The sequence below is a fragment of the Athene noctua genome, chromosome 7 (assembly GCF_965140245.1).
Source record: "Athene noctua chromosome 7, bAthNoc1.hap1.1, whole genome shotgun sequence".
Classification (NCBI taxonomy): Eukaryota; Metazoa; Chordata; class Aves; order Strigiformes; family Strigidae; genus Athene; species Athene noctua.
The window spans coordinates 35,325,073-35,337,498 of record NC_134043.1 but is presented as its reverse complement, the minus strand read 5'-3'; the positions used below and the strand labels follow the sequence as shown (position 1 = coordinate 35,337,498).

Below are 12,426 nucleotides of genomic sequence, written 5' to 3'. Positions count from 1 at the left end.
TGCCTTTAGCCTCAAATATTTTGTGACAGGTATTTTGCTTCACTGGTTATCACAAAACTGAGTAACTACAGGTAAAGCTATTCCCAACTAACATGGACTTAGAAGCTTATAGTCAAGACAGATGCACCAACAACATCCATTTCATGTAAGCATGTTTGTGTAGGTGCTTTTATGGTGCATGCCTTCAACACAGCTTTGCACCAAATGATGGAAATGAAAACCAGGAAAAAAAAAAAAAAAAAAACAGAAAAAAAAAAGAAAAAAGAAAAAAGTAAACCCAACCCTTTTTCTAATGCAAGGAAACCTTTAAATTAGATTGAATGTGAGAATGTTGTGTTAATTTTCATACAAGTGACACTTAACAGGCAATACATTTACAAGATTATCATAGATTAAACCAAAACCTTACAGTGAAGAAGAGGATTAACATACTGGTGTGACTACCTATCTATCTAGCCTTTCAATTTCTGTGGCATTGTTTTTCATATGAAGTACTAACTAAGTGAAAGTGACTTTATGGAAATCTATTACTACACATCTTTTAAAACATGGACATATATGGTCTAAATTTCAGGTCTTGATAGTATGAACAAGGTATCCTGAAAGTTAAGTGATGTAAAAAATAATCTATACACATAATGGCAAAATATTGCTTTGACCAGAAATTAACTCCCTCCACACCCCCTTAATGTACATGGTGTTTAAAAAGCAGTTACTTAGTGTAATTATGAAGATAAGCATGAGAATTATGTAGGGACACACATCATCATTCCGTTTAGCTTCTCTCACTATTAAAGCCATTGAAAAACAGTGACACACACATGTATCTGACAGCGTAAAAAGTGATCTTGGAAATCAACTGGGAAACTAATTTTGAATAATCCTCTACTTAGCCTGTTCAATATTTTTCACACAAAACAGTCCTGTAATAAAGGCAAGCTATCATATAACTGAAACAAAACAGTGGCACTGTTTACCTTCAAACATTTCCGTAGTCCCAGAAGCCCTTACTATGCTTACATACCTAAAAGGTTGACAACTCAAAACCAGATTAAAATCTTAGTTACCTTATAATGCAGTAAAACTTGAGTTTTATCAGGTGTTAAATTCACATCCACAGCAGAAGCAGGTACAGTAATATTCAAAAAGAAAATAGGATATAAACGAGTACAGTCCTTCTGCATCACCAGACTGTAGTACTGTCGAATTAACTACGGATTGATTTAACAAAGAGATGTCAGTAAAGGCAATAAAACAGACACAAAGGTAGAGAAACAAAATTTGACATTATAAAAGCATAACTGGTTGGTTTGTTGATTTTGGGGCTATTTTAACTTAAAGGAATGCTAAAAAGGTTCTCATGGGTATACATGTATGCTGGAATAATCATCAAAAGGGCAGTTATGGTGGTTTCCCTATCTTCACAGCTAAATTAAAAAAACCCAAAAAACCAACAAAACCCACAAAAAGGAACCAATTCTAAGACACTAATGGTAGCTATTTTGATTTTCTGAGTGAAAGTATTGATCACACTTGGGAGAAAAGATACGATATGCCCAGATTGGACTGCAACTTCACTACTTACTTCTTCAACTAACACAAATACTATTATTTGTTTGTTTTTTAAAGAAAATCTACTTATATAGCATGCCAGTACATTGCTGTCTCTTTCAGCCAAATTAAAGTCTGAGAACATAGCTTTGCACCACAGACCTGCCTTTTACTCAGAACAGGATTAATTTGTTCCTTTTATTAACCCAATTATAAATTTACAGCTTTTCTTGAAAACTCTGCTTGCCCTTACTATTTTCTCTATAATCCTCCCAAAAACTCCTCCAAAAGACTACAAAATTTAGTTTTTTCAGAATTTTGGTCCTGTTTACTAGAAGGATCAAATAAAGATCCTTGCACTTCGCTCTATTATCAGGGATCCTTCAACATACATATATACTGGAGAAAAGAATACATTAATAAGAAAAAAAAATTGACATTATAAAAAATAAATGTTGCTGCAGATTATATTTTTTAATTAATTTTTAATTCTTAAATATTGTTTACATTAAACTTATTTAAATATTTTCAAGTTATTTTAACCTTAATATTCCCACAGACTGTCCTCAGAGGTCCACCAGCACTTCTTCCCCATACATAGCATGGAAATAAAAGGAAGTGACCTATAGCTTTGTTTGCCAAACCCATAAAAAATGTGTTTGTACAGATGTATTGTTATCCTCACCTGGCCAAAAAGACCAATTGAAAAACTGGGTGGAAATAAAAAAAAAAAAAAGGCAGTGGAAGATTACACTTGCACTACTACAGAACACCCCTAAATGAAGGGCAATGTATTTGTACTTTGTATGACAGTACTACGAATCCCATCTTGAATCTAGGCTTCCGTGCTCTGGTGAAAAAGTTATCCCTGTCATGGGATTCAAGCTGAGCTTTGAACTCCCAGAACCAGGCATATCAAATACTGAGTAGAGATGTGCAAGCCTCGTTTGGCACTTAATGTACCAAAACAAGTTCAGAGCTTCCACCTACAAAGCTTTGCTTGCCAACTGAAAACTCTTTCATTGTCTCCACTTTAAAACCTACATGTACACTTTGGCACAAATATGATTTTCTTTTCTGGGGAGGGCAAGGATTAGGACAGCAAGGCTGCTCCAAGTGAGGTGCTGCAAGGTTCAGTAGTGTGAGAAACCCAAGAGTATCAAATTCTGCCTACACAATGCCTAGCTGTAGCCAACGCTGCTGCACTATCACTTTCATTTTTATCCAATGCACACACAAATTTAAAGGGAAAGTATGCGTATTTGCTTGATAAGCCCACAGCAAGGAATGGACAAAATCAAAACTTTATTTTCAGAATAATTCTCTTACAAGAAACTACATAAAGTTCCCTCATGGAAAACTGCACAGGTATATTATGCAGGCTAATACAAAGAAAGAATAGACTATTCTGGTCTCTCACATATGAGTATCTGAAATTACATTGTTTCTAAACAGCCATAAACAAAACCTCCAGCTCTGCGGTTGTGACTGCAGCAAACGGAATAGAACTGAGGCACCAGGAACATCAGACTTGTGAGGAGTTTTCTGTTGTAAATGCTACCTAGTATCTTCACCTGTAATACTCTATAGTTATTTTATGTGGGGAAAAAGGTTGTAGATTGGGCAGGTATCTCTGTTCTCAAAGAGGTCACATTTCTTGAATAAAAAGCTAGAGAATGTTACCTTCAGTATTTCCTTCTGATGAACTGGACGATTATTTACAAAAATGAAACTCCTTTCTGAACTTGAAAGGCTTGTCAAAGAACTGTCTGACTCAGCTTTCGGGAGAAATCCAGAAAGATTTATCTGTAATGATAAACAAATCCAGTACAAAAGTCTTTAAAAGAGAACCCCAAAAAGGTTTTTTAGAAATTGTACAGGAGTCCAAGTCATTCAAATGCATGCACTGCTTCTTTAAAGTTATGATACAAAAAGTAAAAGCATTTAAAGAAAAAAAAAAAGAGATTGAGAAGGATGGGTTTGCATCTATTTTCCTTGACCAGTTTATTGAGAAATTTCCCATTTGGACTGCCAGTTGCACCAGGCTGCTGTCTGTAGCTGAGGGCTGTGGAGAACACCAGGCAGCTTTATGCTTGCTGACTGTAGGGCTGTGAACTTAGCCCCTTTACAAGCTAAAGGCACACACTGCTGCCCAACCTGGAGAAGGCAGTAGTGCTTTCTCTATGGGGAAAGCCCAAAACACACAATCCCTCCCTTTCTACATGCAGGGTACCTTAAATAGCCTGTCATAGGGCATGTATTCAGGGCACCTAAATTTACCTACACCACCTGTATCCAAATCATGTGACACTCAGGAGTGCTGAGCACCCGCGATTCACAGACTGCATCAGAACCTGTGAGCACACAGCACTGCCAAGGAGCCTCTGAAAAATCACACGATTCAAGTACCTAACATTAACTCCAAGTTTTAAGATTTTTCTGTTCAGATTCTTTACCTTAGGTTTTTTTAGGTCAAAATGAGGCCGATGACTTATGCTGCCTGTCCCATCACCTTCCCCCTCTCCCCCACCAAGCAACTTTGAAACTGCTGGATCAATTTCAATTCAATCTGGTGAAGAAACAGAAATCCCAAAGATATTATATTTCCACAATTTCTCTGATAACTGACAGCTGTTTGGAGAGGAGTGCCTCAAGATAATGACCTTACTGAGGAAAAGGCAATTGCAGCTTTTCAAAAGCTGGGATCCATCAGCATGTAAGAACTGACATGCCAACCAGCCCATGAAGTGCCCCACACATCGCCCCACTGCCACGTGCCCAAACTAACAGAGGAAGGAACACCTGGGGCATCGTGAGGATGGAGATTTTGGAGATATGGGCAAGTCTGGAGAATGTTCTGGTAGCAGGGTGGATCACTGAACACAGAAATGAGACCTTGTTAGCTTTGCTTTTGGCAGAACCACTTGTATTCACTAAAATCCAAATTATCATGCATTTGAAACGGAATTTAAAATCCCTGGGATTTGGCCTATCCTTCCCATTCATCTACGTCACTCCAGCTATCTGCTCATGTGCTCCCTTATTCCCTCTTGACCTTGTAATAAGCATTCTGTGCTAAAGCTGGAGTGTTCTGGTCAGCAGCGTCACACATAACCAAACACCACTGGTCAAGTTAAAGAGGTGTCAAATATCTGTTGGATGATTATCAGAAAACAACATGCAGCGCTTCTAGATTTTATTCTGCAACTTTAGCACATCCTCCCTGAATGTCCCTCCCCTATGTTTCAAGCTCCTTTTATAATTCCCAAATATTTGTGCAAGTCTTTCATTTCAAACAATGCTTTTAAATACAGACAACATTAAAGAAAACTGAAAGTCTCTAAATAACTCATTTAAGAAGTTGCCAGATTTAGGAATGGCTGACTGCTATTACTATTTAAAGACACAGAGAATATCAGTATGCTCATTAAAAGTCGGCCACAATTTCTAGAACTAGCCTTAATTATTAGAATTTTCATATATGAAAGTATATGAAGCATAAAGACAAAATTACAGACTGGAAAATATTACAGAATTTTTGCTTTTAAATTATATCAGCTGTTTTCAAAACTAATACTTTAATATAAATCAACTTCTATATGTATTTAAATATATCTGTGTTGAGTGAACAATAGAATGTCTGTCTTAAGCACTTTTTTCCCAGTGTCACAGGTATCTGTTAACCTCCACAAAAAAAGAAAAGCCTAGGAAAATTTCCTTTGTTAAAGTTTTCAGCCAAAATAGATCCACCCATCTACAAGACTGGGGATGTAAAAAGCATAGTTGCTCTTTTGTACATGTAAAAAGTTGTGCCAACTCTTTATTTTCTGTTTTCTTTTTATTTACAAGTAGTTCCTGAGTTTGCATGTTTGGAGTCAGCTTTAAATGTGTTCTTTCATTCAGTGCTCATATGGAGATGTTTTGAAGAAAGCCAGTCTTTAAAACCCCTGGATCACTTGTTACAGAAGTTTTATCTCCACAGTTAGTAAGATACAGCTTATAGAAAGTTGTTTATAGCAAGATTGGTTTTGTCTTCAGAGTAGACTTTTCAGCAAAGGAGTATGAAGCTATGTGATGAACAAGTAGGAAAGAAGAATTAAAGAGTTGCTCTCTGGTCTCTGTACTTGAATGAGGCATGGACCTAATGAGACACAAAAAAGTAGCATATGCTTTGTCATTAGATACCTATCCCAATACCTGCACACTAAGGATCAAGAAAGGGTTACACAGGCAACCTTAATTCCATCATTTCATAGTGTTTGTCTGCTTAATTTAAACATGTCCATGCTTTCTGAACGCAGATTTGTGTGAGCAATAAGCAAGGATCACTTATACACCTATAAATGATGCACGTGGTATTTTACACACTATTTAGAGACAGAGAGAGAGATGGAATGTTCCCCAACTTCTATTCAAGGAATATGGATGCCTCATGATATAGCAGAGAGGTAATGTGAGAACCTGAGTGCCTCCCCTTCAAGATAGTCCCTTCTAAACACCCCCATGTCTCCCCTTTGGAGCCCCCTGCATTTGCCCTGTGGGGCACATCCAACATGCATTCAGGTGAGAATGACTCTGGATGTTCTGTTCAGCAACAAAAACTTTGTAAGCTACAAGAAGCAACTCTGCTTTCTTTCTCCTCATTTCCCTGCACACTTGTACTACAGGCACCTTGACAAACTCAAGATTTAAGTCTGAATAATGCTATTAAACTTTATTAGAATATCCATATATGTATTAAAGTCTGAATAATGCTATTAAACACAACTTACCATGCTGAATGCAGCATGGTAAGTTGTGTCTAATAACCACTGTGACTTTACAGATGGTGATTCATCTCATCTATGTGACTGGCCAAAATTTATTACAAGATACAGGAAAATGCAACTTTGAAGGATCAGAAGTAGCAAGACTCCCCTTCATAAGAATGTCTCCAACAAAAATGGAAGCAGAGTAAACCATTTTCTGAAAATACTAGACAGAGGAGAACATCATGGGGAACTCCCTCAATTTCAAGAAGGGTAAAGCAAGCCTGGTAAAGTACACTGAGATTTTGAAAACTAACTAGTGTTTCCTTGAAATATATGTTCAGTGGAAATTTTGCATAACTTGCCTTCTAAGCAAGTGTTTCTTTTGCTGCTCAGGTGCCCCTCACTGAAATCAAGGGGATATTCTTTAGAGTGTAAGGCTAAGAGGCCACGAGGATGAGAACGATATAAACGCTTACATATTAATCAAAGCACAACCTGCCTGTGGGCCAGGAATCCCAACTTAGACAGCTCTGAGCAATCAGCAATTCTGCATTTGTCATCACAACTGTTTTTACTGCCATTTGATCAGTGCCACATGAGTACTGACTAGATAATTCTTGGAGTGGACTTTCAATCACCTAACCAATTAATTTTGCAGAGAGGACAGTAATAGAATCAAATGCATTAATTGGATGTCAATCTGGAGATAGTATTTCATTTTCAAATTCTCCTTCTTTTTGAATATTGTTTTAGCTCTCTTCATTGACAGGCTTTAAGTAGATTTGGGAGAAGGAAGTTTAAACTCACCTCAGGATCTTCACAGCAGTGTTGAAAAGGTACCATACTGCCCATAACGGCTGTTCCCAGAACTGACATACAGGCCATTTTGTGATCCGACACCCTCGTCTTCTGCCAAATAACTGCCTGAAACAAATGGCACAGAGTCAAATTTTTGACATTATATTTGTTGAACTCAAGTCATGTCTATGAACATGCATATGCAACTGCACACATACTGTATATGTAACATTCTGTACTTTGACCCTCTTACATTCACAACTTTCAGTGTTAACACACACGATATGGTACTTTTTGGCATGTCTTCTCATATTGTATTACTTACTTAGACTCATAGCGATTGGAAAATTAAGCAACGCTTGTATTTATGGATGTTACACAGCTAATCTGAACTTCTACACCTGAAGCAATTGTTAAAAACAAATCAACAAAAATACTACTTCTTCTCTTAGATATATAGCAGTAGGCTTTGTGGTTTTACCAAGCAAATAACGTCTCTAGCATGGTGGTCAACATCTGAAGGCAGGCACTGCAACACTTTTGGTACTTATACTGAAGAGCCAGGCTATTTTGCTAGAAATCAAGCTATTAGATGTCCATTCATAGCTCTTCACTCGATACTCCAGGTCTATGACAAGCCTGCTATTTAGAAAGGAAAGAAGTTCTAAGGAAGTATAAGGAAAGCAGCTGCTTGTCTAATGAAAACTTTCTAAAAGTTGTAAGGATATTAGCTACATATCTTCCATTTAATAAATACAGCAAGGCAATATGAACTGCAACTTGGATCAGAAGTTAACCTGTCAAGTCCACTTGCATAAACAGAAAGTATCAGCTACTCTGGGAGGTGAAACTGTCTCTCACTAATGAGAAGTCCTACACTAAACAGACACAAATTTGAATCTGGGGACTTTTATTGCTGCGTATCAAGAAAAACATTTTGCTTAGTTGGCTTTCTGCTTCTCGGCAACTGAGACTGCTAGACTCAGATCCACTTTATTTCTGTCACTGTTGGCTGACTGAGGGTATTTCAGTGTGCAACATTCAAACACAAAAGAAAAAAAAATGCAGCAAGTTGCATTTTAAATCTGATGTTACATTGCTGTTAAAAATTGATGTTTTAAATAGGTGCTAGGTGTCAAGTAAATTCAAAATGAGTTCACAGTATTCTGGTACAGGACATTATGTGAAAGCATGGTAAGTGAACAAAGAATACACATGCACCCATCTCAAGAAATGCAATACATAGCCTTAAAATTCCACCTGTCCAGTGGAATATTTGCTGGCCTTGAGGGGTGAATTCCACAGAAGAACACGGTGCTCCTGTAAAATGATATTCCTTTCCTACAGGACAGGTGGAATTGTAAAGCTTTGAGACTCTTGAGCCTAAAACTATTCCCCAAATCTTTAATTTTGCATTTCCAAATGCATTTCTATACATTTGCAATGCACGCTCTGCAGCATTTGTGAAGTTGGGGCTTTTTAGTCCTGGCTGAATCTAGACACCAACCAGCCTGACAGCTCTAGTCTTGTACCACCTAGACATCAGCCTGACAGCCCTTTTGTACATGCTGGATAACAGCTCAGTCATCCTACAGCCAGAGTAAATCCCTCAAACATAAAGGACAATTTACATTGGGGAGGACAGTAAATACAAAAAGGGGAGAAAAAGAAACAAGCAAGCAGAGCCATGGACTGGGTGTCCACAGCTCTGGCAGGAAGAGTGCCCACTGTCCTTTGGCAGCAGGCAGAGGCAAAGGATAGCTCGGGGCTGCCCAAAGCATGCAGCCTCTCAGCCTCTCTCCTCTACACCTGCTGTAAATCTCCTCAAAGACATTTCAGAGTGATGAAAGAATTTGTCCTCTTCTTTAGAGCTCCTCTTATAAAACATATCCTGTACTGCTTCTATTTTAAAACTGATTACTTAAAATGGAAACACAAAGTGCCAAGCAATTTTTTTCTTTACTGGATATATTTTAAATTAAATGCATGTGACCAAACTGAGAAAGACACTTGTTACATGACTAACATAAACATCATGCTGTTTATTTTAGGTTATACTAGTGTGATGCCGCAGGTACAGATATAAATCTTAGCTGCTGATTAATGCAAGGTTATTACACTTCTTGACCTGTTGAATAGCTGATACTCAGGACTGTGAAAGATCACTTCAGTAAGGTGGTTTTAAGAAAGCTGTGGAAAATGACAACTTATTAAATGCAAACAATAAAAGTAGATATTTTTAATAAGTTCAGGAGTATTTTTTAACTAGTTATATATTTATCAAATATTAATACTCATAACTAAAGACAGAAGTTTAGGGGTAGGTTAAATTAAAACCTACATACTAAAGAGGCCAGGCCACTCTTAAATTTGTATACTACAAAAACACAGAATGGATTGTATGTTCATTTTGAGCCTTGACTGCACATTATGAAGTAACATTGGAATAGCTGATAATCTAAAGAAAATTATTTTTCTAGACTCTCCAGATGTATCAACAGGTATTAAAAAGTCCACAGAGAAACAATGCCTGTTCATTTAATTTATTTTAGAAAATGCCTGTTTCGATGAGGTTCCCGCAATACTCTATTTTCTTAACCTTGCTTATACCCTTTAGTTTAGCTAAAAATACACACCCACACACACCCCCCATATTTTTTTCTAGGTCATATAAAGCGGGTGTCCAGGATGAGCCAAGGAAGAATCTGACTCTAGTCAGTATGATGACACTGCAGAAACAGCCTACTCAAAGATATATTATTACATATGGCCCATCTTAGGTTTTGCTAGAGCTAGTCAAATATATCCCACCTCCCTCCTTGTTTCATTGAAGGGGACTACATGATCTAGATCTTACAAAATGTCATAAAGTCTATAAAATGTACTGCACATATATGGAAGGTAAGTATGTGTATGTATGTCTGTATGTATTTCTCCACCCCCATCCAGCCCTAGGACATATGCATACACATACTTTTGTGGAGGATGACAACCAACAATGTACATGCACACATGGAGCAGGCATCTCTGTTATTTCAGGATGCATGCACATAGCCCAGAAGGATTCCTTGAAAAAAATGCGTAAAGAGTGGAGAAAGAATATGCAACCTCTTCCCACTGAGTCCCTGGTATATGGCACCAAGGAGAGTAAGAGCTGCTCATTATTTGTCTCTTCAAAGACACCATGGGATGATAGAGAAAAAACACAGTCACTCCTCATCCCTAACTATCCTTCCTAGTTTAGAACTTAGCAGCCACAATGATTAGCATTCAGAGACAAAAGAAAAATGTTAATTAGAGCTGGGGACTGGATGTTGTTGCTGACTTTGGTTGTTTCAGTGCAATAAGCTAAACAGATTCATATTGTTTATCTTATTACTACATAATGTCAGTAGCTTAATAGAGTGGACTTTTACCACCTAGAAACCATCTATTTTCTTTGTTTTGTGATAATCACGTTCTTTATCCTGTAATAAAGTCTGAGGGTGTAAAAGTCATCTGAGATCTCACTGCAGATAGTTAACTCTTCAGGCCAGTATGTTACTTAGCTTTCCTTAAAATCTAATAGTTTATTAGGCTCCAACATAACTGAAAACATCACTGCTGACCTGTTAAAGAGTATAGAAACAGGAACAAAGCCAGGCAGCAATATCCAAAGTTTGAACTGAGCCCAAGGGCAACAAAAAGACATCACCTTGTACTATGTATATAACCTCTTTTGCTTATGATGCACAGACAGCTAGCTGCAAGAGCTGGCACATTCTCTGCAGTGGAAGAAAGTCTATCAGCTAAGATCAAGAAGAGATCAAGATAAAGTCTTAACCACATTCTTTAAAAACCCAGCCTTGAAAAGTGTTCATGTTGTTTATCAGCTCCATGTCATAACTGGTGTCTTGTTTTAAAACCAATGGGAAGTTATCTTACTGAAAGAGAGCTCTTGCAGAATCTTCCCCTGAAAACAGAAGTCACAGCCATTTTTCAATTTAGCTTAAAGAAAAGTAACACAACTCTCTACATACTCATAATTATTTCCCCCATATGTTTTATACTTGCCCGTGAGGAATCAGTTGTCCACCCATTTCATAAGTGATGGTGGGACAACTACCAGCAGAGGTATGCAATAAGGAAACTTAAGGCACAGTTTTTCCCCACATCAGATGCAGCTGACATACCTGTCTATCCCATGGGCATCAGACATGACAGCTATCAAAGGGATTTGTTGAAAGACAGTAATGTTCCACAGCCACTGTTCATCCTACTAATTCCAACGTGTTTCTTGCTCAGATTTCCCTTTTGTGATAGGAGAGCACCCACTCAATGAAAAGGCTTTCTTGAGCATCATGCAGGGGAAAAATACTTGGATTTGGGAGCTGTGAGGTAAGTTAGAAGAGGAGCTAACAGATATTACAAGGAGCCAAGGACCTTCATCTGGTAACACGTGTCTCCAGAGCCTTTCAAAAGACTATATACTATAGTGCACTATATATACTATAGTGTACTATAGTACACTATATAGAGTACTCTATATATACTATAGTACAAAGACTATAGACAGTTGTATGTTTTTTGGCTGCTTTAACCACACATGTTCAGCTGTGGGCATTTAGAGAAACTCCACTTCCACAGCAGAAAAAATAAAATAAAAGTTCCCAAACAGTTAAACTACTATCAAAAAACACACTCTCTAATCCTAAACTGTCATTTAGAGGATGTACATCAACACAGTGAATTCCATTTAAATAAACGGAGGTTTAAAGTCTTTTGTAAAAGAGTAGTTAACAAAAATAACATGCCTAACTTTCACAAAGTACATTGGTAAGGAGGAGGGAAAATCCCAGGCAGCTTTGGAAATACCCTTTTTCTGCTAACCTCTAAGAATACAAAGTAAGCGCGAAAGCCTTGCAAGAGCTAAAGGCACATCTCAGATTCTGCAACACACACTGCATATGTGAAACAGTAATTGTTTTGAGATTTCAGACATATACTGTGCTGTCATTTGAAAAAAGTGATGGATGAGAAACTGGAAACCTCAAGGAATTAGTAATAGGATATAAAGCATTTCACCTCTAGGTCACCAGTTCAAATTCAACCAGGTTGGTAGTGACCAAAAGTAGTTACCATCTGGCAGCTGTTCTCTGGCTGATGTAAATTGAGTGGAGGGTCTCAGTGCATTTCCTAGTGGACAGGTGTCCTCAGCACAAAAAACACCATAATTAACTCTCTGTTTGGCTTTCTCAGCAAAGCCACTGAACAACGAATGGAAGTAAAGACTGAGCTATATTCCAGGTCAGCATGAAAGCATGTTGGCTGCAGAGCACTGCAGATT

At 37.7% G+C, this 12,426-nt stretch overlaps 1 protein-coding gene across 6 annotated transcripts in view; it reads right to left on the bottom strand.

The window, feature by feature from the left end:
* The window catches only part of PMS1 (PMS1 homolog 1, mismatch repair system component), a 46,332-nt gene that overhangs the window by 17,879 nt on the left and 16,027 nt on the right, over positions 1–12,426 (bottom strand). For all 6 annotated transcript variants that reach the window (XM_074910599.1, XM_074910600.1, XM_074910601.1 and 3 more), the window contains 3 exons: positions 7,110–7,226; positions 3,235–3,357; positions 1,068–1,211 (listed from right to left, as the gene is read on the bottom strand). In XM_074910599.1, the coding sequence (XP_074766700.1) occupies positions 1,068–1,211; positions 3,235–3,357; positions 7,110–7,226 (384 nt within the window). The remainder of the gene's footprint in view (positions 1–1,067; positions 1,212–3,234; positions 3,358–7,109; positions 7,227–12,426) is intronic.